The sequence below is a fragment of the Mesoplodon mirus genome (assembly GCF_964341445.2).
Source record: "Mesoplodon mirus genome assembly, chromosome: 5".
In the NCBI taxonomy this organism is placed as follows: Eukaryota; Metazoa; Chordata; class Mammalia; order Artiodactyla; family Ziphiidae; genus Mesoplodon; species Mesoplodon mirus.
In genome coordinates, this window is record NC_138980.1 from 77,987,558 (window position 1) to 78,013,954 (window position 26,397).

The 26,397-nt window shown below is 33.3% G+C and overlaps 1 protein-coding gene across 1 annotated transcript in view; it reads right to left on the reverse strand.

Moving 5' to 3' along the window:
- Positions 1-1,518: 1,518 nt before the first annotated feature.
- The window catches only part of SLC12A2 (solute carrier family 12 member 2), a 110,157-nt gene continuing 85,278 nt past the window's right edge, over positions 1,519-26,397 (reverse strand). Inside the window, exons 18-27 of the mRNA XM_082622573.1 lie at positions 23,447-23,553; positions 20,545-20,624; positions 18,111-18,236; positions 15,079-15,126; positions 13,506-13,628; positions 11,892-12,003; positions 10,025-10,111; positions 8,613-8,748; positions 5,681-5,748; positions 1,519-4,421 (exon numbers count right to left, since the gene is read on the reverse strand). Of these exons, the coding sequence (XP_082478699.1) occupies positions 4,286-4,421; positions 5,681-5,748; positions 8,613-8,748; positions 10,025-10,111; positions 11,892-12,003; positions 13,506-13,628; positions 15,079-15,126; positions 18,111-18,236; positions 20,545-20,624; positions 23,447-23,553 (1,023 nt within the window). The 3' untranslated portion in view covers positions 1,519-4,285. The remainder of the gene's footprint in view (positions 4,422-5,680; positions 5,749-8,612; positions 8,749-10,024; positions 10,112-11,891; positions 12,004-13,505; positions 13,629-15,078; positions 15,127-18,110; positions 18,237-20,544; positions 20,625-23,446; positions 23,554-26,397) is intronic.

Sequence of the window (26,397 nt, forward strand, 5' to 3'; positions counted from 1 at the left end):
TGGGCAGAGTATCTTGCTATTTGGCATTCATATCCCAGAAAAGTGGAACAAAGGATATGTGTTAACAAGACACCATCATTTTTGGGAATGAGTTCCTGATCTGTGAGGACAGCAGCCACAAGTAAGGCTGCAGGAGGAGACATATTCAGAAGTCTTCACATTTTCCTCTAAAACAGTAGTTTCTAACTCTTAACCTTGTCTAACACAAAATTCAGTTGTAGCTTCAAGGGGAAAAAATGGGCTGAAGTTCTTAATGCTACCATTTAATAGCCTACCTGAAACTCCTATGCCACACGTAAAACAGGTCTATAACCATTGCCTTCAGACTCTATGGGTTCTTCAGGTATTTTAGTAGTCTACAAAAAAATGTATGTTTAACTGATTAACCCACCAATACCTTTTATATATCTACTATCTGAACTAGCTAAAAAGTACTTTCTGATGAGTGCATCCTAGGACTTGTGCTGTCTTTACTCAAATAGTTAAACTACCATCTACTTTCTCTGATCCTACAGACATCCTGTTGATACATAAACAAAAACAGAAGTGTATCAAAGCATTTATCTTTTATTCCCAGTGAAAGAACAAAAAAACCCTGCTGGCTCAAATATGTAATTACATTCCTGTTTTGAAAACCACTGGATGCTCTGATGGTAAATGCCACATTCATAGCTGCCTTTGAATTCTCTTAAACACCCCATACACATACACAAAGAAGTGAGCAAACTGGCCTGAACAGCAGCTTACTGGAGAATAAGCAAAAAGCAAAGATCATACAATGGACACTTACATTTGTTTCAGATCTGTTAGGTAGCCTTTGGCCAATCTATACTTGTAACTGTAATTTGCATTACCGGAGCACACGCTTGCTGGGCAGATAAGTATGAGTAGTTTGGAGATGACCAATCTATTCCAGCCATTAAGTTATGGATCAGGCAGCAGTGAATGTATAATGGCGACATCCCTGAAGATGAAAGATCTGTGCTCTAGGCCAACATCCTTCGTTGGCATGACCTTGGGAATTTGCTACAATGCTCCAAGCTAAATAGTAGAAGAGAGAGAAATAGCTGTCCTGAACATATAACACACCTACTGTAATGTTCAAATGATAAAGTGAAAATGCTTTGTAAAACTGTAAATTAGCTTTGCCAAAAATCTTAGGAAGAAAAGAATCAGATTATACTCAGGGGCTATGAATCCATTTTAATCTTCTAGTTTCCTCATTCATAACCAAGTGATTTAACCAAAAGACAAAGCAGAATTAGAAAAGTTAAATCATTTACAAAATATCAAAATGAGCTGCATCTGATATGGCTCAGTCTCACTGTCAATATAACTAGTGATTATTCCAAAGGCTTAAGGATAGTGAAAAAATTCAAACAACTTTCCAAGGCATGAATATTAAAGTAAAAACCAATTTAAAAACTCAGACATCCATGAAGTAGATTGTATAAATGTGGTTAAATCACAAAGTTGACATAGATTTATAAAACATAAAATATAAGAGTAGACATTAAATTGTTTTAATGAATCCACTTCCTTTATTGCAGTAACCTCTGTACAAAGCAGCAACTGCAATACTCAACAGTAAAACATTAGAAAAGCATTTGTGTGACAGTTATAGTACAGTATTATCAAAATATTACATTTTCAAACTTAGTAGATAAACATCCACCAGAGCTCAAATCTTTAAATTATTTTTCCATAGTCTTTAAAAATATGTAATGTCAGAAAGCATAAAAAAAGAATGTAAAAGGAAACCTAAAATACAAATGAAATAATGTAACAAATAAATATTTGATTTAATTAACTGTTAATAATCACCTTAACACCACCATTCTCTAAACCCACTGAATTTTTACCTATAGAAATAATGACGTGTCATATGCCATTACATAATTATTTATTTCCAAGTTATCACCAATGATTAGAACTTAAAAAATTTTGGCATTAAAATAATGAAATTCAGCATAAATAAAATAGAGAATAGCTTAAACACTAGCTAGCATCTCTAAGAATTAATTGCTGAAATTTATTAGAGCACTACAACAACCTTGAAAATTTTGACCCGGTATCTAGTGTTAAGTGAAAGTAATGCATTATTTTTTAAAGTGAAAAGCTTCTTAACATTATTTCACAGACAATATTACCCTCCCCCATTATGCATATTTAGATATATTTTATGTACTTTATACACATATGTATGATGCATGACATTTGGTTCCTGCAGTATAGATCACAATGATGTTTTCCTGAATGGGAAAAACTTAAAAAAAAAAAAAAAAGTATGTGTACCTGTGCACATTTCAAGATAGCAGCACTTAGTTATGCCCTATTAACCATTTTAAAAGTTCAAACGTGATATTGTTTACTGAATAATATGACATTTCTACTGTCTTTCCCAACAAACACTACAAAACCTCCAATAAATGGTACAATGCTGTGAGTTATAACATTGGAAAAAACTGTTAGAAAAACAATTACCTCATTCTCTTAACATTCTGAATTTAAAATTATTATCAGATCTCCTTTATGGTGTTAACTTAGTTCATACTCATGCAGCAAAAATATTGCACTACTGAACAACAGTAGTAATTTTATAGATTTCTATCAAGATTCATGAAAACCTATATAAACTCTGCACCAGTGAAACTTATACCAATGAACACACTGAACAGTACTTTAGATGAAATGTTCTCCATTTTCTAACTAAATGATAACTGTGTGAAGTTATATGCCCTGCAGATGATCACCTTTGTTCTCCATGAAACCTGTCTTTCAATCTGTGAACTCATGTTTACTGAAACAAAAAAATTTAATCTGATGAATATTGATCACTTTAAAATACAAAAGACCGGCAACATGTCATTATAAATACACATATGCATCTGTGTATGCATATACATATACACACACACATACAGATATGTAGACATATTATCCCTTGAAATGTTTCTAGGAAATCCTTCCTTGAATAAAAAAATGAAAAACTTCACATTAATAATTGCATATAAAGCTTTTAGTAACAGTACATAATGCACTGTCAAAACGGTACTAGTAGACTATGATGTCAAAACAGACATTTCAAAAGCACAAACTGGCAGTTTTTCTTAACACAAAAGTTTTAAAGTATTAAGAATGGATTAAATTTAAATGTTCAGAATAATCTGTTCAAACCTGAGTATATTAATTAAGACTATGAGCTTGACAATTGAATGAATTAAGCCTAAAAACATTTCACTAAGAAACCAGTGGTCCATTTAACCATTCAATGAAACACTATTTTAATTATTTATAAAAAGGATGATATAGTGATATTCCATGTGTTTATTGAAATATTCTATTAAACAACAATGCTTTGTCTAATTTTCCTCCAGAAAAGTCTTTTAGCATTTCGTAAAAGTCCCTCAGATTTGAGGAAAACTCTAAATTAGGACAGATCTTTCTTCTAATAAATACAAACGATCTTAAAGATTTTTGTCTAAAGAATGACAATATGTGATTTTTCAGCATGATATATAGAAGTACTGGATAAATCTTCAACCTTCCCTAAGGTTTCAAGAAATAGTAATCAAATAAGATATAAATAACAGCCAATTAGAGGTTTTTTTAAAAAAAAGTCTATTTGGCCTTTTTTCCCCTAGATCTACAATTATACATATTCATGAAAACCTAAACTTGGGGTCACTTTTTGGTTCCCATTTTTTTTCTTGCATTTTCATTAACTCGCCCTAATTCTCACCTTTAATATCTGACAGACACCTTTACAAAAGTAATAGAAAACATACAGTACTCAACACTAATTGGTCAATGGAAAAAGAAAAGCAGTGTTCATTTTATTGTAAGGTGAAAGAGACTAGAAATAAAAATAGCTGAAGGCAAAGTTTGACATTCTACAAATTTATAGAAGAGGATACAGTGATGAAATTTGGTTAATTTCAGAAGGCACCTCAAGGCTAAAGGCTTTTTGTACTCCTTTTATTAATCAAAAAATAACACACTTTTATTGCTATTCAAGTAGCAAAGGAAAACTACTCTCACAAGCTTCAGTCCAACAACAAGGAATCATCATTCACTAAGAGATACAGAATTGACTAAAACTGAAGTCTCCATACACATAGCAATGGAGCAACTTCTCTGTGTGCTTTCAAATTAATGAAATAGTGAAAATAAGTCAGTTTGCCATTGTGATATTAATGTGTCATTGAAGATTTCAGTGATAGCAGTTACTTCACTAGGCACTGAAGTACCGTCTGGAGGGCTGTCCACTGTGTAGACAGAACATTTAAGAATAGAAGGTAAGGACACTCTGATGATTCCCACGGACTAGGAGAATTGGTGGTAGGTCCTTGGATAGAGCTTCTAACCATGCCATGTAGAGAGCACTAGACACAGCACCTTTTCGTGCAACTGGGAGACTCCTGGTATCAAAAAAAGAAAGGAAATTAGACAATGCATTTAAGTTGAGAAGAATAAAATGTAGTAAGAATTATAAATTAAGTCACAGTAATAGTAACTAAAAATTACTATAGTTACAGAATATTTTTGAATGCAGGGAAATTCTGCATATAGTGTAGTAACTACTATACTCACATATAATTGTTCCCATTTTTTTCAAGTTTGAAAAATTATTTCTCCAAAATTTCTTAAGAATAGCAAATAAATATTTCTATAAACCCTAACACATTTGGTATCTAACATTAAACCTCAAATTTCCCCTTAGAATTCTTTTAAGAGAAAGGGATGTTTCTATCTGAATTTCGATAGTGGTAACTATACATGGACAAATGAAATTCAAACATAATTAACTCTACATATTAATGTTCAATTTCTTTTATCTCTCTCTGGACTCTCATTTCCATTTGTAGATAGTGATAGTATGTCCACTTGCTCCACAGAGTGTCTCTCTCTAGATTTTCTATGTTTTAGTGACTTCCATTACAGATACTTAATTATCATCAGCAAAATCTGAAATTTTCTGGTGTATTAAATATTTGTTGTTAATCAAACTAACAATCCTTTGGTATTACTTTATTTCATCGTGTGGCATGTTTCAGAGATCTGAGCCTTCTTTACCTATATAAGGGCCCAGGCTCCAGGACTGAGAAAATTTGGGTTCAAGAAAGATCTAGCTAACCTGGTTTAGTGGAGGAAAAGCCAGAGTAAGCATAAGCATCGATATTCAATGTGAAGACAATGCGTCTAGATGTAAATTTTGTTTGTGGGAACTTGGTGGGAATTGAGATAGGAACTACTTTTAAAATTTAATCCTCCACATAACTTGATGGGAGTTACTTCTATGAAGAAGCTGCATGGGATCGACGTTTTAACTTGCAGCCCTCATACCTCACAAATCTGATGGCTATGCTGTGGTGTTTCCAAAGCTAAGGGATTTTTTAAAAGTGGGAAAAAGGATACAGGAAAAATCGCAGAAATAACTATTACGATAAAGGAGTACTTAGATTCATGCAAGCTTAAGGTTAGTATTTTTGTTTTTCTTTCCTCCTATCTTAAATGATTTCTTCATATGCTTAAAGCAAAGTGTATTTAATTAGTATTTTTCCTCATAACCACAAAGTTATGGATGTTATATAGATATATACTTGGTAATAGAAATGAATCCTAATTGAATTATCATAAAATGAATACCCAAGAAAATCTTAGTATAGGTATTACTTACATGACAATGATATTAGCTGTATTTGAATGTTCCTTTAATAATTCATTTAACCTGATCTGCCGGTATGTCTGAAATGAAACAGAACAAAGTCATTACTAGACCTTTTGAAATTTTTGAATTTACCCTGGTTCATAAAGCTATTAAGTAGACAAAAAGAAACCAGAATCAATTTTGGTATAATAAAAATATCTTTTCCCGAATTAAAAAAATTAATGCTTTGCACTCTCCAAATATAATTACAACTTAAAGTAGATTTTAGTTTACACCACTGGTTCCTCTCATAACCAACTGCAGTTCTTTTTTCTTTTTTTAACATCTTTATTGGAGTATAATTGCTTTACAATGGTGTGTTTCTGCTTTATAACAAAGTGAATCAGTTATACATATACATATGTTCCCATCTCTCTTCCCTCTTGCGTCTCCCTCCCTCCCACCCTCCCTGTCCCACCCCGCTATGTGGTCACAAAGCACCGAGCTGATCTCCCTGTGCTATGCGGCTGCTTCCCACTAGCCATCTATTTTACGTTTGGTAGTGTATATATGTCCATGCCACTCTCTCACTTTGTCACAGCTTACCCTTCCCCCTCCCCATATCATCAAGTCCATTCTCTAGTAGGTCTGTGTCTTTATTCCCGTTTTGCCCCTAGGTTCTTCATGAACTTTTTTTTTTTTTTCTTAGATTCCATATATATGTGTTAGCATACAGTATTTGTTTTTCTCTTTCTGACTTACTTCACTCTGTATGACAGACTCTAGGTCTGGTCCATCCACCTCACTACAAATAACTCAATTTCATTCCTTTTTATGGCTGAGTAATATTCCATTGTATAAATGTGCCACATCTTCTTTATCCATTCATCTGTTGATGGACACTTAGGTTGCTTCCATGTCCTGGCTATTGTAAACAGAGCTGCAATGAACATTGTGGTACATGACTCTTCTTGAATTATGGTTTTCTCAGGGTATATGCCCAGTAATGGGATTGCTGGGTCATATGGTAGTTCTATTTTCAGTTTTTTAAGGAACCTCCATACTGTTCTCCATAGTGGCTGTATCAATTTACATTCCCACCAACAGTGCAAAAGGGTTCCCTTTTCTCCAGGCCCTCTTCAGCAGCATTTATTGTTTGTAGATTTTTTGATGATGGCCATTCTGACAGGTGTAAGATGATATCCCACTGTAGTTTTGATTTGCATTTCTCTAATGAATAATGATGTTGAGCATCCTATCATGTGTTTGTTGGCAATCTGTATATCTTCTTTGGAAAAATGTCTATTTAGGTCTTCTGCCCGTTTTTGGATTGGGTTGTTTTTTTGATATGGAGCTGCATGAGCTGCTTGTAAATTTTGGAGATTAATCCTTTGTCAGTTGCTTCATTTGCAAATATTTTCTCCCATTCTGAGGGTGGTCTTTTCATCTTGTTTACGGTTTCCTTTGCTGTGCAAAAGCTTTTAAGTTTCATTAGATGACATTTCTTAATATTTGGTTTTATTTCCATTTCTCTAGGAGGTGGGTCAAAAAGGATCTTGCTGTGATTTATGTCATAGAGTGTTCTGCCTATGTTTTCCTCTAAGAGTTTGATAGTGTCTGGCCTTACATTTAGGTCTTTAATCCATTTTGAGTTTATTTTTGTGTATGGTGTCAGGGAGTGTTCGCATTTCATACTTTTACATGTACCTGTCCAGTTTTCCCAGCACCACTTGTTGAAGAGGCTGTCTTTTCTCCACTGTATATTCTTGCCTCCTTTATCAAAGATAAGGTGACCATATGTGCGTGGGTTTATCTCTGGGCTTTCTATCCTGTTCCATTGATCTATATTTCTGTTTTTGTGCCAGTACCATACTGCCTTGATTACTGTAGCTTTGTAGTATAGTCTGAAGTCAGGGAGCCTGACTCCTCCAGCTCCGTTTCTCTTTCTCAAGATTGCTTTGGCTATTTGGGGTCTTTTGTGTTTCCATACAAATTGTGAAATTTTTTGTTCTAGTTCTGTGAAAAATGCCAGTGGTAGTTTGATAGGGATTGCATTGAATCTGTAGATTGTTTTGGGTACTATAGTCATTTTCACAATATTGATTTTTCCAATCCAAGAACATGGTATATCTCTCCATGTATTTGTATCATCTTTAATTTCTTTCATCAGTGTCGTATAATTTTCTGCATATAGGTCTTTTGTCTCCTTAGGTAGGTTTATTCCTAGATATTTTATTCTTTTTGTTGCAATGGTAAATGGGAGTGTTTCCTTAATTTCACTTTCAGATTTTTCATCATTAGCGTATAGGAATGCTAGAGATTTCTGTGCATTAATTTTGTATCCTGTTACTTTACCAAATTCATTGATTAGCTCTAGTAGCTTTCTGGTAGCATCTTTAGGATTCTCTATGTGTAGTATCATGTCATCTGCAAACAGTGACAGCTTTACTTCTTCTTTTCCGATTTGGATTCCTTTTATTTCTTTTTCTTCTCTGATTGCTGTGGCTAAAACTTCCAAAACTATGTTGAATAATAGTGGTGAGAGTGGGCAACCTTGTCTTGTTCCTGATCTTAGTGGAAATGGTTCCAGTTTTTCACCACTGAGGATGATGTTGGCTGTGGGTTTCTCATATATGGCCTTTATTATGTTGAGGAAAGTTCCTTCTATGCCTACTTTCTGGAGGGTTTTTATCATAAATCGGTGTTGAATTTTGTAGAAAACTTTTTCTGCATCTATTGAGATGATCATATGGTTTTTCTCCTTCAATTTGTTAATATGGTGTATCACATTGATTGATTTGCATATACTGAAGAATCCTTGCATTCCTGGGAGAAACCCCACTTGATCATGGTGTATGATCCTTTTAATGTCCAACTGCAGTTCTTAATACATATGTCTTAAGTGTTTTTTTAAAAAATCACATGGAAGATTAATGAAAAGGAAGCAGGAGAGAAAGAATACCTTGGTCTTATAAAGTTCAAGCTCATTATCTGTTATTCGCCATGGTTCATCTTCTTTCATTTTATCTGCAATATCTTGTTCTTTATCATCTTCATGAAGTCTGTATGGCTCAATCATTTCATCAAAAGCTACAATACTTAGAAAAACAGAATACAGATAATTAACCTTATGCTGAATTACTTAACAGTAAGATCTTAAACACTAAATTATAACTTGAAAAGTCAGTGTAATTATAACTTCAGAAGTTAGTGTTTTCCAACCATCGTGCTCCCTTCCATACTCTGACTATAACAATCACTCTGGCAATTTATTTTGAAAATAGCAATAACTAGTTTCTCTAATGGATTAGAAATTTAGAACCATATTCATAATAAAAGAACTGCAATTTTAACTGCTAGTGCAGGTTTCCTTGTATCTGCCCCTGCTCCTATACCCCAGCCCGCCAACCTAAATAAATTTCATCACATAAGCCCAAATGATCCAGTTAAACAGTAAGTCTAATTGTGTTACTCCTTTACTCAAAACACTCAATTGCTTTCCCAGTTCAAGTACCACTGAAGAGAAGTAGTGTAAGAAAAGGTAATAGAACATTTTGAAGGGAGGAAACGGCAGATAGTAAACATTTAAGATGCAGAATTAAGCTGTAGGTCCAAAGATACTAAAAAGGACAAAAGACAGTGGAAGAACATGAACAGCATTCTAATCCTCTCTGAATGTGAAAAACATATTTTTCAGAATCAGTCTCATACAAATCTCCTAGAATATATTGTTCTATAAGAGAAAAAAAATGTCTCCCTGACTACAACCTTACAAGGTATACCTTACTGTTTGCTACTTAAAATGAATTCTTTATACCAGCTTCATCATATATTCAACATATATCCGAGAATAATTAAAATTATATACATTAATATAAATACGTATAATTATAACAACTTCCATATACCATTTCCAGGTAGAATAGCCCACGAGTCTACTTTTCTGTGACTCTTGAGAATTCTGAATGCAGTTACTATAGGCAAATTCTTAGATTTTTTCCCCCTATTTCAGTAATAAAACAAAATAGTGGAAAGCATTACACATGTGGAGTAAGGACTAAGTGGTCATAATGAACAATGGAAATTTAAAGAACCATGTGGAATTTCTGTGGCACTAATGATTTTCAAAAACTACTTGTAAATCAGTAATTGAATTCTTCTCTAAATATTAAAAAACCCTTTAGACTTACTTCAATATCTGCAATAGGCATGCCAACTATCTGCTAGATTAAAAACAAGTTGACTTCACATGAACTAACAGCAGGCAAAATCCCCAGGTAATTAGTTTAAGTTAAATGATCTGTTAGCATGTCTGAGTAGGTCATCCATAAAAGAATCAGAAATTTATACAAAGTAATTAATCCAATAACTTACTTTTCTTTCTTTGGTTTAGTATTAATATCTCCTAAGACCATGATATCAGAGAAGTCTATCCGGAACTTGCTAAGCAAAGTAGCCATCCTAGAACAAAAGCAAGCATTGAGACACATGAAGGATGTATATAGAAGTATTCTTATTCTATTTAGGGCTGAATCTATATGATCTATATGAAAAGTCTACCAGGTACTAAACAGAGTCCATCTGAATTAACTTACAAATAGAAATCTAAATGAGTTACTGTTCATTCACAAAGCAGACATCTAAATTCTGAGTAGACACTTGTGTTGTATTCTTTTACTTTCTCTGAATCTCTCCTTAGTATCCAATAATGAATGGACAGAACAAGACATTAATAATGAAATCTGAATGGCAACTAGTTTTTTTAAAGTTAATTTTAGTCAAATTATATTGGTAAGTATATGTATTTCAGTAAAAACTAGTAAACAGTTATTTAAAAATTATTTTTGGATTATTCTTCTATCCACGAATAATGCATATTTCAAGGTCCAACTCTGACTTTTTGGGCAAAACTGAAGCTATAACTGATGGCAGAATAAGTTCGCAGCTTTTTTTTTTTTTTTTAAGCTGGGACAAACATGAAAAGGAGCTCCAATAAGCCTCTAATTTTTCAGTAAATAAATACCTTTTTGGAGGCAGAGTTGGCAATTAAACTTTGGTGGTAACAACAAAAAAGTTGAAACACATATACAGAAAAAGCAATTAACAAAACAGGATTTTATTTTTAATGAGTTTTCTAAATTAAGATAATAGAAAACAAGCTATAGGTTTAACTTTTAAATTACTAGTACTTCTTGCATAATTCATGATTTGAAATGTATAAACACTCAGCTCAACTCCAGTGTAAATCTACTAAGTGCCTAATATGTGTTATAGGACCCACAAAACTCAAATCTAAGATAAGAAAATAAATATAATTCAAGCCTCAGAATGTAATGATTGGTATCAAGTATATCGTGTTTCAGGAAGGGAATGTAACAACTAGAAAGAAACAGGGAAGGCGTTATAAGGAAGGTGACAATAAGTACTGGGGTTTTAAAGAATGGAGTTATTTTAACAGAGAAGGGAGGCAAGTGAAGAACTATTTGTAGTAGACAGATGAGAGCAGGCAAAGAAGTAAAAGTCTGAAATCATATGTTTGTTTAGAGCAGATGAAGAAATGTAAACTGAAGTATAAGGCGTATTTGGGGGAATAGGAGATATAGACAGAAAGGAAACAGGAGGACAGATTGTAAAGGGCCCTGTCGCCTAGACTCTCTATGGTGTGTAACAGAGAAGAAGTTAAAAATATTTGGGGCAGAGGCATCACATGATCAAAGCTTTGCTTTCTAAACGTGAAATTGGGAGCAATATGCATGATATATTATGAAATGGTCAGAGATGAGACACAGTATACTTAGAGAAACAATGAAACCAGAACTAGAATTGTGACAGGACAGACAGAAATAAGAAAATGGACAATGCCATCCTGCATTTCTGTTGTCTAGAAGTCTACAAAATATAACGCATATACGAATATCACTTTTGTGTATTTTTTACCCTGATTTTTTTTTTTACAAAAGGCTGCTTAATACTTTGATGCTGCAAGTATTTAATAAAGATTTTCTAAAATGTCAATATATTAAAAAATATTACATATAAGTAAAACCAAGAATCTAAACTTAAACGTTAAGACTAAAAGAGAATGAGGTTTTACTTGTTTAACTAGACTTTTCAGCTTCACTACAGAACAGAGCAACATGACTGACATTTTCTGTGTTGTCTAATTGTTATTCCTATTAAATCTATATTGAAATAAGGAAGTAATACTAGATAAATGCCCATCAATTTAAAACAGACTTACGCTCTCCGGTCATGGTCTATTCTGTTTATTTTTCCACCAATGAATACTCTGATCTTACAATCTTTCCACTTTTTCTTGGTAGTCAGAAGATAAGGTATCAATAAGGTCAAACCTGAATCACATAAATATAACAAATCACTTATTAAAACACTAATTTCTCAATTAAGAACTTTTAATTCAAGTTAATTGCTAAAAACACCTTTATTATAACTCAATATGAAACAAAATTGTTCTTTCAGTCCTTCCTTAATAATTCAGTCAAAAAGCCACTTGGCAGGCCTGAATAAGGAGGGAGGCCCAGTGGAGTCAGGACCCATGCGAGGAAGGCAAAGAAATGGGATAGTGGCCTGGCAGGGTAGGGAGACTAGTTATATCAGGACTGAGGAAAAGAAGAGTATTTACTGAAGCTAACGGGAGCCATGTTTCTCAATGGAATGAGAAACATAAAAAGGGAAAAGCTGGAGTGAACCCTGCAGTGTTGCAATGGAAGTGGTTTCAATCTATACCTGTATATACAAATAAGTGTGTGTGTGTGTGTGTGTGTGTGTGTGTGTGTGTGTGTGTGTCTTTCCTACATCTGTCCACTAAGAGGGCCTGGGAGCAGTGACACCCTAGTAGAAATGGGCATTTCTAATGCCCTGACCTTTGTTTCTAAATACCATTCTCCACTAAAAGGAATCAAGCCTCTTTGGATAAAGGGTGATTCAAGTGTTGGTGTAGGTAAAGTACAAAACTGAGCCTGGAATGTCTTATTTTATCAGAAAATAAAGAATGATTGGGACATGACAAATGGACACAGAAGTTATCCTAAAGAAGATACTGCTGGCCAAATCTGGGACAACATCAAAACAAACTATGAGAATGAAAAAATCATAATCCACTGAATAAAACAGGAATCCATAAGTCCACACAGAAGTAAAGAGAAAGCTCCTCTTTATAGTTAAACACCAACTAATAGATGAAGAAATGACGGGATTGGAAAAATCATTTGGAAACCACAAACACACCACAACAATAGTAACAGCAAGAATAAATTCAGGCAGAAATATCAATGGATGCTAAAGATGGTGCCAAAAATAGCAGTAACGATGGTATATGTGCATAGTCTCAAAGTAACTCCCCATGCCCCAAATATCATAATCATAAAAGGGGGTAACGATAAGTTTTCGGTATATAAACCTGGGGAAAACCACCTTACTCAATGGTCAAAGCTACCTTCACCAGTGATGAGACAAATCAACACTATGTGCCACCTGATAAGACACAGACAGAAGGGCACAGCATCACTTCTGTAATATTTCTACCCACAGAAACTAATTATGATGAATCATTAGCACTCCAAATCAAGTGACATTCTACAAAATGGTCTGTAATATCTAAAAAATAATGTTAAAGTCATGAAGCTCAAGGAAGGACTGAGCAACTTTCAAATTGAAGGATACTGAAGGAACAGGACAACGAAGTGTGATGTCTGATTCTGGAACTAATGCTGTTGCTTTGGGGGACCTGGCTTAACGGGAATGGGGTCAATGAAGAGTATATACCATTTCCTAGTACTACCACCGAAACTTCAGAAAATTTAAACTTCTTAAAAACATATGTTAGCAACCTTACCTCCATCATCAAAAAGCCACCAGACATCAATAGTGTTCTTTCCCTGTTTTTTCTGAAACTGTGTACTGGCTTCAAGAAGCTTTTGGTCAGCTACATTTAAAGGCACAGCAGGGCCTTTGGGTTCTGAAGGATCAAGCAGAAAAATAAGATATTAGGGAGGAGGTAAATACTAAAGTATATTTTGCTAAATTCCCATAGTTTCCTAACTTTTGTATATTCAAATGTTTATAATGTAGATAGTTGTATATATTACATCAATCATAAGGTTATAGTTGTTTACAATTTAAATATACTTTTAAAATGGTTACAGATAAATAATATCTCTATAATACCTAAACTCATCCAAATTATCTTGCCTAATTTCTAATATTTTGAAGCATTCTGAATGAAAAAGAGTCATAAAAACTACTAAAGAAAATTATGATCGCTAGATTTTGATTTTTGAAAACCTGTTTCAGGCTAACTGGGCAAATTAAGCTTATGCCCGTTCCATAAACATAATTTCTTTTGTAATCTGGTTTCTCAATAATTTATAGCTCAAAAAAATTTTTAAATGTCACATTATCTGTAATATAAAAGACAGAAAGAAATGGGAGACATATCAATACAATCATGCAGTTATCACAATGAAACCTCTCAGTCTAAGGAAAAACTCCCTCATCTTTACCTAACTTTTGTCCCCTCAATATGTGAGGCCCAATTCTAAAGCCATATAACCACCACATCTTTCTTTGAACCACAGAAAGACTGTGGGAACTCCTAGGAAGGGCACCCATCTACTGTAGGTCTAAAGAACAATTTATCAAGGGAGTTCCCATTATGTATCCCCAGGAATTAAAAAGGAAGAAAAAAAAATAAGCACTGACTCTGTGAGCAAGCAAATGACTATAATGAAATCCCTACACCAAATTTTAAAAGCATAAATCCACAGAAGGAAGTCTGATCACTTTTGTAGAATGTCTATCATTCACTTTTCATGCTGCCATGATGTACGCAAAACATGACGAATGATTTTGCATGATGAAATAATATGGCTACCAAACCACACTGCTCCATAACTCTCACCTCTATCTCCTTCTCATAAAATTCATGTATGTTGACATGACTGTATCTCCCAAACGCAGCAGGACTGTGAGAAATATTGTAATTTTTGAAATGAGAAATATATTAGTATCAAAATTAAGGACTTGGCTGGGTACAACTGATGGTAAAGAATGCAAGTGACACTGTAAATAAACCTATTTCAGTGTCTCTACTTATCATCTAAACCATGCAGTTTAAATTTAAAAATTAAAATACTGACTTACAGAATTTGAATATTTCTGAAATACTACCATGATTTAAAAGAATCTTTGATTTAAAAGAGTTTGTCTTTGATATATCACCTTTTCCTGGGATAATTTAATGCTTTAGTTGGCCTAATGATAATTTTTCTAATCTGCATTTAATAAAAAACAGTAACATCACCTCACCATGGAAATAAAAACCAAGGTAAAGAAAGAAAATAAGATTGGAGTTAAAGAATCAACAGTATGAGAAAAAGGATTAAAATAAAATGATGAAAAATGCCTGCCTTTTTTCAACAGTGGTTGAGTTGGAGTCTTGCCATCCTCTTCCTCATCTAGATTATGTTTAAAAAACAAAATATAAGTTAATTGCCTTCTTATTAATAATGAAAATGTAACTAGAACACATTTATAAATAAAACATAGTATGAAGAAACAGTGTGAAAAATAATTAAGACTGAAGATATTTTCTACACTGAGTGTTCGGGATTTGAAAAAGCAAACATATTTTAGACTCCTCCAACAGGGCTACTGAGTAACACCCACCCCTAAATTTCATTCCTGTAAAACTGACAAAAACTTTAGAATTTTTAAACTTTTAAACTTTCATACTTGAAATCAGTTGCTCTGGCTTATAGAGTAGAAATATGATATTATAAAACTGATGTTGCAAGTAATACATAAATTTCAAACATGCCACTGCATCACTGTGCAAATGACTGACAAGGAATTTTAGAAACACTTAATAAATATATTTGGTATTTGTAAAAATTAATCACCACTTGAAATATTTAGGAATTTGATCAGAGACAAGAGTCTTTTGGTTTATATAAATGCCAGGTTATACAGGAGTGATTTTTCAAATGCATAAATTTATATATATACATATGTGTATATGTATATATATACACATATACACGTGTGTGTGTACATGCATGTATATAGCATTATGTCGGTCCATTTACATTTACATATCTATAAATATTTCCTAGGGTTAATAGTTTTCCTAATCTGAAAATTTTTTCATATTCTAAGCTGTACTATTTGTTTAAGGCACATAAAACTCCCAACTTGGACAGGAAAGAATACACTGCAGTGGGCTCTTGAGTCAGACTCCCAGCATTCCAAGATTACCTCTAACCATTCTAGCTGTGTGACCTTAAGCTAGTTACTTAACTCCTCACTTTCCTCGTTTGTTAAAAGGGTGAACAATACCTACCTCTTAAGGTTGTCATATTGCAAGCATTAATGCACTCAGCTCAGTGCCTAGCACAAAACACATATTCAGAGGGTACTCTTTCTGTCCCTCTGCATACTGCATGCGTCAATAAGACAGACAGACCAAATATAATAACTGTACCAGAATGTTTATAATTCTGAAGACGTTTAAAATTATATAAACTTTCCTATATTTTCTGTACTAATTTTGAAAATAATTGGCTAAATAGGAAATAAAATAAATGCTATTTTTGAATGCTAATTTTTATGCCTGTTATGGAACAAGAAACATTTCAACTATTACATTTAATTTAATAGTATTAAATATTACTGTTCATATAAAGTAGATATTTGATATTATCTATCTTTAATGGTAATAAAAACATTTATAAATATAACTATGGACATTCTGTATTCATTTCAAAGAGCTCAGAAATGTCAAGGAAATCTTGACACTGAAAAATGATTTAAACTAAGTTAAAGGCATTTACTTTTTTTTTTTTTTTTTTTTTGTGCGGTACGCGGGCCTCTCACTGTTGTGGCCTCTCCTGTTGCAGAGCACAGGCTCCGGATGCGCAGGCTCAGCGGCCATGGCCCACGGGCCCAGCCGCTCCGCGGCATGTGGGATCCTCCCAGACCAGGGCACGAACCTGTGTCCCCCGCATTGGCAGGCGGACTCTGAACCACTGTGCCACCAGGGAAGCCCACATTTACATTTTATAATAAAAAGATGAGTAGAAATGTACTGACCCAGTTCCCTACTCTATAAAAATAGACTTCATAAGACTGTGACATACATTAATGAGCTAATGAATGGATAACATCTACTACAATGTGAGAGGAACAGTAGATGCCTGATAAATATATTACTTCTCCTCCTATCATAGTTTTACCTGTTAATTCCTAACAGATTCCGTAAAGGATCTGTCTTAGGCAAGAGAAAAGGACAACAAATAAGAGGAAATGAAAGAATGTATACCACAAACTAAAAATAAATGCAGGAATATAACAAGAGTTATCAGAACCAGTTTATAGAATTTTGAGGTGAAATAGAAAAAAAAGATTATAATCAAGCCAGCAAAGAATTGATATGGAAAATGGGTCTCAACTAAACTCTCAACTACCACTACTCTAAGCAAACAAGGTAAATAAGGAGGAAAGAAAAAGCAACATTAATGCTTCTAAATAATCTAGAAGAGATTTCAGAGAGAGGAGTTGTCCAAGGTTATCAGTTTCAGAAAAAGAATGGTAATTATTTACAGGAAGCAAAAGTATGACACGGTTTGATGATTTACAGTGCAGATTTTTCTTGTTGCATGTCAGCTGGGAGTAGGACAGATGGAGATACTAGACTGAACAGAGGTAGGAGAGTGAGGGTGGGAGAGTAAGATTTGGAAGTCATTCCTCTTCTCATAAACATGACATAGAGATTTGTGGATGAAATTATCCCAAAGTCTCAGGAGATCTGGAAATCTTTTTGTGGCTTAAACCACATTAGCCACAAGGAGTATTTATTTCTGTAATTATGGCCCGACAGTTCAGCAGCCAAACGTAAATTGCTCATTTCTTGGGAGGAGACTACATTGAGGAATAAAATTACACTTGATTTTTTACTACATTGTTTTACCTGAACAATACCAGGTACAGTAGATATAAAAATATTCTGAGTATCTCAGCATATAAACAAAACCCCTGGTATTGAAGTATCTTGATTTACAAAAAAAATTATGTAAACTAATTTTATAAAAACCTCATTCCTTTCAGTGTTACCATATGCTAAACACACATTACTCCAAAACTACCATGTTTCTTTCCAAGTTCAGATTAATCTATGCTTCTAATTAAAATTAAGTATAAATAAAAACATACAAGAGCATGTTTAATTAACTGGCATGGTTTCTGTTCTATGATCTACTTAATACCTTAAAAATAATCATTTGTAGCCATTTTTGAAAGGCATAAATTTTACCTGAGCAACTAGAAATGAACAATACACGTTTGAGAACTGGTTACTTTGTAAGACATGCCATATAATAAAAACAATTTCTTCCAAAATTAAAACATTACCATTAATAAAATTTCTTGTTTGAATAAAAGTTACCTTTATGTGTAATGGATTTTTCACTAGATGGTTTAGAAGTATCTAAATCTGATTTTTTACTATACTCCACACTTAGTACCACATCCTTGACACCAGGAGATTTCTCTTGTGATGACAGTAATTCTTCTGTAGACATAAAGTATTCAAAATGTTATCTTTTGATAACATTGAATCTTTTAACAAGAGGACATCATGGTATAATAGCAATTAAATGACAATTTTAAGCAAAGTTTATAATTATAATGGTAAGTAAGTTTATAATGAATAATTTCTTATAAACAAATGTGACAATCAATTTTGAAATGACTATTCAACTAAATATCTTTAGCCACAACTAACTGTCAGACATTTGAATTAGGTGATGGGGAATCAGTAATGAGTGAGATGTACAGAACATAAGAATCTGGTGGACAAAAGAATGATGTATAAAATGTGAACCAACTCCACTCTAAAAGTCATTTACACATGTAAAAAATGTAGAATGTGACAAATGTTCATATACATATAAGGTGACCGACAACAGTGAAAAATTATACCCATGACTATAGAGCCAAAACTAGGGGATAGAGTTCTTTCCTAAGCTCATGGTGAAAGTGCCGTCTCTATTTTTAAAGCACTTTCTTCAGTTTTTGTTTTTTGGGAAGGAGTTAGTAAACGTTTAGCTTCCACAATAAGAAAGATTCATCATAAAGACAAACATAGTATGAAATTGATCTTCTATCCATAATCCTCATCACTGATATGTGTATATTAAGAGAAATAACAATAGAAAGTATGTAAGCCTCGGTGCCAGCACTATGCTAAGAACTTCACAGACAGTATCTTCACAATAGCCCTATGAATAAAGATGAGGAAACTGAGGCTTGGAAGTCAACAAATTTGCCCCAGCTACAAAACTACTAAGAGAAAAAGCTGGAATTTTTAAAGCATATCTGACTCTACAGCCTATGCTCTTAAGCCCTGTGCTAAAGCAAATTCCTGTCTCCAAATCTTAATGATGAATAAGGAGGCTTTCAAACCAATTCTTATGATTATAAGCACTTGAAAATATCTTCTTGAACTTCCAATCACATTTAAATCTCAGCAAATTACAGAGTGTATCATTTATTAGCCAAACTGTGATGTTTTTGAGAGTGAAAGGGAACACTACTAATAATTATGCAGAGTTAACAGGTATCCTAAACCAAAATTACTGTTAGAGCATAACAAGCATAATAAATAGTATTTTGCAAGGCCTACTCCAGAGTAAGAAAATGCATTTTCAGCAGGCCATACTTTTGTGTTACATGGATAAAGACCTCAAAGCATTCCTTTCAGAAATGCACAATACCCTTAAAGTGGTGGGGGGAGTGGGAGGATTAGAACAGTTTAAGTACGTGAACAGATGAGGAAAGTTCATTATATGCCTCTCAGCTATTTAGCCTTAGCTAATTTTGATGACCTGGTTAAATTAATTGATAAGGATAAAATATTTTCTTAAATTTACAGTATTTTTTAAGCTACCAGGAAATCATTAGAGGGTATGGAATTTTCCATAGTTTTCATAAAGTTGGCAAAAGTGCTAAGTATACTTTAACAGGTTTTAAGCTTAATGAAAAAAAAGTTTTAAAAGCTTAAGAAATTATATAGTTTGAGAGGAGATCATTGGGTGTCAGGGGCTAGAGAACAGGGAAAGGGTATGAATGGAAGCTATAATGCAGTAGCACAAGGGAGATCTTTGTGGTGATGGAACAGCTCTGTATCTTACATGAAACAACATATGTGACAAGTGAAACAGAACTACACACGTGCTTGTGTGCACATTTGTACACACAAGTGTATGTAAAACTGGTGAAATCTGAATAAGGTATATAAATTGTCCCAGTGTCAATTTCCTGGTTTTGATACAGAACTATAAATATGATGTTACCAGTGGGGGAAACTGGAGGAAGGGTACACAAATTTCTGTGAATCTATAACTACTTCAAAATGAGAAAGTTAAAAAATACACTTATAGAGTCTTTTCTGAAGAAAGAGTAAATGATATAACAAAGTTTAGTTTTTCATTATTAATATGCCTCTATGTACAAAGTACATCTTCCATAAACATGAAAATGTCTAAAATGTTTTCCTCTGACTATTTTATTTATCATGTATTTTTATAACTTTGGCCAAACTACAATCATAACTAATGTTTGTTTCTCTTAAACTTACGACTTGAATTGAATTTTATTCTATTAATAATTACTAGCCACCATTCAGGTTGGTACAAAGAGAAAATACAAACTTTGGTAGAGCCAATCAGATCTGATCTTAAAATGCCATACAATAAGTATATGACACATATTAGATAGTAAATATTAAAATTATTAAAGAATTTGTAGAATTATATATAATTTTCTAACAAAGTAATTTATATTTTTAAGATAAAAAATGTATTTCAAACAAGATTTACCTTGTCCTTGAAGATGAGATATATCCAGACCCTCTTTTAGGCGGATAACTACTACTCCATATTGTATATCAAAGGCATCACTGTAACAAGAAAAAAATTATAAAAAAATTTTTTAAATCACAAAAATTTGTCTCCTTCTCTATAAAATGAAGGCAATAGTAGATGATCTCTAAATTTACTTTCAGCTTTAAGTATCTGATTCTTATAATATGCTTTAAAAAATTACAGTGACATCCTACACCATTCCTTTTCCCCTTTTCTGTAATACCGCTAAAACCTACTTCAGTGTAGATCTTTATAGTAGTGATATTCTACCTACAGCAGCCGTTTAAAGCAGTAACTGTAGTTTTATCTATCAGAAACAAACCAAAATTATGGAAAAACAACTTTCAATAATCCCATCATAGGTAATGTAGGCTTATACCTTTAAAGCCAAGACAAATACATGAAGACAAACAAGACAGGTTCTGAGAATGAGAGCAGGTTGTAGAATATGAAGGGAAGGGATCACTTATCATTTATGAAAGAAGGGCGCTTTTCAAGTAATTCAAAAATTTTTACAAAACAGGTTTAAAAAGTAGTCCTAAGGTTATATATGCATTTGCAGACGTATTCATATGCCCTTTTAATTTTTTAAAACACAAACAGGAACATCTTATACACAGGTAAAATACATTAAAACCTTGAAGACAACTCTAAAACCAGACTTAAATTCCAGAAACTTTAGTTAAGATCATAAATCATGTAGACCTAAGTTCTTAAATCTACTGAAAGAATTTCCAGTTGTAAAACTCCAGGTTGTTCCCTGGAGTGGCAACAGGCTTAGATTTTATCCTTAATTATTATTTTTCATTATACAAGTAATCAATATTCATTATATGCATATAAAAATGATACATTAACCTATAGCTAGGCATATAAAAAGAAAAAGCTAAAAACTAATAAAATGATCAAGTTTTTGCTCCTATCGATAAATAGAAGAATGTGTTCACGGTATAATATGTCATCGTAAAAGGTCTTTTGTCATTGTTTTAAATCACAGGGAGACAATTTTGGCCTGATTCTTCTGTTGAATTTTAACCAAGGTCAAGAGAGATTCACTGGAGAAAAAATTAATAGACATGTTAACCTTCCTCTGCTGTACTGTGAAAGATCTAATTGACTATTAGAGAAGAAATAACTACAAGTACTTTAAAAAATAGTTAATAAAGTTATTGAATCAAAATCAGTTTCCTTAAAGAAAATCCAATGAATATAGCTCTTAGTCTACTTCAGACTAAAGTAGCTAAATGTTTTTGCTATAAGGTGTAGAAATTTCTATAATCTATATAATTTCTTTAAGCTATAGAAGTGGATTTGCAGTTTCAGACCCTCCATACTGTTAATACATACATAGTAAATAAAGTATACCTCAACTGTTCAAGGTATTTAAAATCACAACCAGAACATAAGTGTCACAAGATAAAAGAGTAAGCAGTATCACTGCTTTAAAATAGCCATCAACGTCTATGGTTCCAGAAACCAGAGAGCAGTATTTTACCTATCTTTAAACTGCTGCTTGACATATAATACTTGGATTAATACTTGACTCTCAGAGCAAACATTCACTTCAGTTCCTAAAAGATCAGTGTCAGAAAAGACTCCTTTCAGCGCTCCCATTATGACAAACTAATAATGAATTATTTGCAAAAATGTCACTTTTTCTATTTTCTAGGATAATTACTCCATCTCACTGGTCTTACATCTTCAAAGAGAAAAAGCATACTCTTTGGCTCAAGGCCCACATGATGTAGTCTTTCTTTCACAGTCTCCTTCTTTCCCTAATCCCCATGCATACAAAGTACAGACTACAGAATTAGAAAGGGAGAGTGAAGTGCTGTTTATGAAAAAGTTAACCCAAAGCCAAAGACCAGTCACAACCTCTGACAAACCAGCAGAGCTTGAATTTTACTAAAAACCATTTAACAATTACTTGGGGAATCTTAACTATCGTATATTTTACTAATGAATATAAAGAGATTTATGAGATCTGGTTACTTCCACAAAGATGTTTCAAGGTAGCTATGAAAACAAAAGCATTATATGTGATACAGGCAAATAATTATATGGTTCTACCAATAGATACAGTAGGAGCTCCAGGAAGGGAAATAACTCCAGTGAGTTAAGGATGAACAGATAAAAATTCACAGAGAAGTAGGATTTGAATCTGGTACTAGAGTTATTTTGCCAAATATAAATTTTTTTAAATGACAATTTTTATAAAGAAATACTTTATAAGGAGTGAACAGTTCTATGTCATCAGCATCTATGACAAGAAAAAGACTACTCTTCAATCAAGTATGATGTACTAAGAGGGAATCCTTATCCTCTATAAAACAGTGTGAATGAGATAAAGAGATTTGCTAAATAAATACTAGGAATACTAGAAAAAGTACTTTTCAAGATTAAAAACAAAATATGACAAAAATAGAAACTTTATTCTTTTTATTAAATAACTCAGTCCCAAAATACCTTTGTAACAGATTAAACAGATATGTATCCAAAAATAACATGGATAGATTAAAATCAGAAAGACAAAGTAACAAAAGGATAAGAACTCATTAGACAACCTGTAAGAAGGAAATTAAAGTGATGTAAATCAAAACTAAGCTGTCTTATAAACATCATTGGAAATACCACTGAAAAGTGAATAGTAAACTCAGAACTTAATACTTCAAGGGGGTGGAAAAGCAAACATATAAGTGCATTTTAAAAAAATAAATGTAAATAACTTCCAAGTGATTATTTTCATTCTTATGCTTCTACTAGAAGAGACTATGAGAAAGACTTCAAAAACCAGTGCAAGTTTTCAAAATTAATATTTTCTGAATCAACTAAGTTACTGAATTAAAAGGATACTTACTGAAATAAGTTTATATACATATCCACATCCCTCATATCTGCTTGCAACCAATCTTTCTTAAATCCAAGGACAAGTGTGTTTGGTTTCATACGCCCAAGACCAGCAGCCTAAAACACAGAAAAAAATACAACTTTAAACATATGCCATTCACAAAATGCTTTTTAAATGACAATATCCTCCTAATGGACAGCCTCTAAACATTTTTATTTTTAATGTTTTTATAAATTTATTTATTTATTTTATTTATTTATTTTTGGCTGTGTTGAGTCTTTGTTGCTACGCACGTCCTCTAGTTGCAGCGAGCGGGGGCTACTCTTCGTTGGGGTGCGGGGGCTTCTCTTGTTGCGGAGCATGGGCTCTAGGCGCGTGGGTTTTAGTAGTTGTGGCTCATGGGCTCTAGAACGCAGGCTTAGTAGTTGTGGCATATGGGCTTAGTTGCTCCATGGCATGTGGGATCTCCCCAGACCAGGGATCAAACCCGTGTCCCCTGCATTAGCAGGCAGATTCTTAACCACTGTGCCACCAGGGAAGTCCCTAAACATTATAAAATTGTGTACCCTTATCAGCAAAAATAGTTGAGCATCCAATACATGCATATTTATAAATTATATATACATTAATCATATTACTTATGATTAAACATACACAAAAACAGAAGATAAAATTAAACACTTGAAAAGTTCTAAATGTATATTTTGTACTTTTATGATTTATCAGAATTTTCATTTTTAGGAAGGGAAAGATGATGGAATATACTTAACCTTTCAGAAAAATCATAACAATACAGTGGTATTCCCAGTTGCATATTTTGCCATTAAAACCTAGAAGCATAAGTCCAAATTGAATACATGCGTTATTGGCTACAGTTCAGAATTCCATCAGTTTTTCTTGCAACTTCATGTAGAGTTGCAATTCAATATGCTTATACAAATATGCTCCCAGATCCAATTAATTTCTTCTTTTGTAATTTTTAATTAATTAATTAATTAATTAATTAATTTTTGGCTGCATTGTATCTTTGTTGCTCGCACGGGCTTTCTTTAGTTGCAGCGAGTGGGGGCTACTCTTCATTGTGGTGAGCAGGCTTCTCACCACGGTGGCTTCTCTTGTTGTGGAGTGTGGGCTCTAGGCACATAGGCTTCAGTAGTTGTGGCACGCAGGCTTAGTAGTTGTGGCTCGTGGGCTCTAGAGTGCAGGCTCTAGAGCGCAGGCTCAGTAGTTGTGGCACATGGGCTTAGTTGCTCTGTGGCATGTGTGATCTTCCCAGACCAGGGCTTGAACCTACGTCCCCTGCACTGGCAGGTGGATTCTTAACCACTGCACCACCAGGGAAGTCCTCTTTTGTAATATTTTAAACACACTAAAAATTCTATTCCCAAAGTTGGGTACACACGTAAGATTTTTATTTTTAATGGTAAAAGATAAATAAAACAGTTTGCCATTTTAGCCATTTTAAGATGTACAATTCAATGGCATTAATTACATTCACAATGTTGTACAACCAACCCCGCTATCTATTTCCAAAAGTTTCTCATCACCCTCAAGAGAAATTCTGTAAACACTAAGTAATAACTACCTATTCTTTCCTCCCTCCAGGCCCTGGTAACACCTAATCTACTTTTGTCTCTATGAGTTTGCTTATCCTAGATATTTCCTATAAATGGAATCACACAATATTTGTCCCTTGTGTCTGGCTTATTTCATTTAGCATAATGTCTTCCAGGTTCATCCATGTTACAGCATCTATCAGAACTTCTTTCCTTTTTATGGCTGAATAATATTTCATTCTATGTGTATACCACATTTTGTCTATCCATTCATCTGTTGATACATGCTTAGGTTGTTTCTATCTTTTGGCTACTGTGAATAATGCTGCAACAAACACTGGCCTACAAATATCTGTGTGACTCCCAGCTTTTAATTTCTTTGGGTATATGCCTAGGAGTAGACTTGCTGGATATACAGTAATTCCTTGTTTAGACTTTTGGGGAACCACTAAGCTGTCTCCCACAGCAGCTGTATCATTTCACACTCCCACCAGCAATGCAAAGGTTCCAATTTCTCCACATCCTCAGCAACACTTGTTAGTTCCTGTTTGTTTGTTTACTTAATTACACACATGCTAGTAGTGTAAAATGGTATCTCACTGTAGCTTTGATTTTCAATGCTCTAATGACTAATGATACTGAGCATTTTTTCATGTGCTTATTAGTTATCTTTATTTCTTCTTTGGAGAAATGTTTATTCAAGTTATTAGCCAATTATTTAATTGGGTTGTCTGTCTTTTTGTTGCTGCTTTAGGAATTCTACATATATTTTGGATATTAAACCTTATCAGATATATGATGTAAAAAGATTTTCTTCCATTCTGTAGATTGTCTTTTCATTTTCTTGATAATGTCCTTAGATGCACAAAAGTTTTTAATTGTGATGAAGTCGAATTTGTTTACTTTTTTGTTTTGTTGCTTGTGCTTTTGCTGCCATATCTAAGAATCCATTGCCAAATTCAAGGTCATGAAGATTTACCTCTATGTTTTCTTTGAAGAGATTTATGGTTTTAGCCCTTATATTTAGATCTTAGATCCATTTTGAATTAATATTTTATGTGCCATGAGGTCACACTTAAGTTTTTATAGGTGATATACTTAAATCATTTTTTGTGAAAGATTAAATTAATTCAAGTACTTACCAAGTGCTGACCATGTGCCAGACACTGTTGTAAAGGCTCGGGAACAAAAGAAATAAGCCTAACTGTGTAAGTTTACATTCATTTTCAAAATATTCTATCCATGCACAAGTTTCTTTCAAAAAATAAGATTTTTTTTTTCACTCTACTATAAACAATGCTTTGCCCTCAGGAGACAGATAAAGAATATTTATTTTTATTTTAAAAACTGTTACATAGCAAGGTAGTCACTAACCACACAACATAATTTTGATTTTTTTTGTTT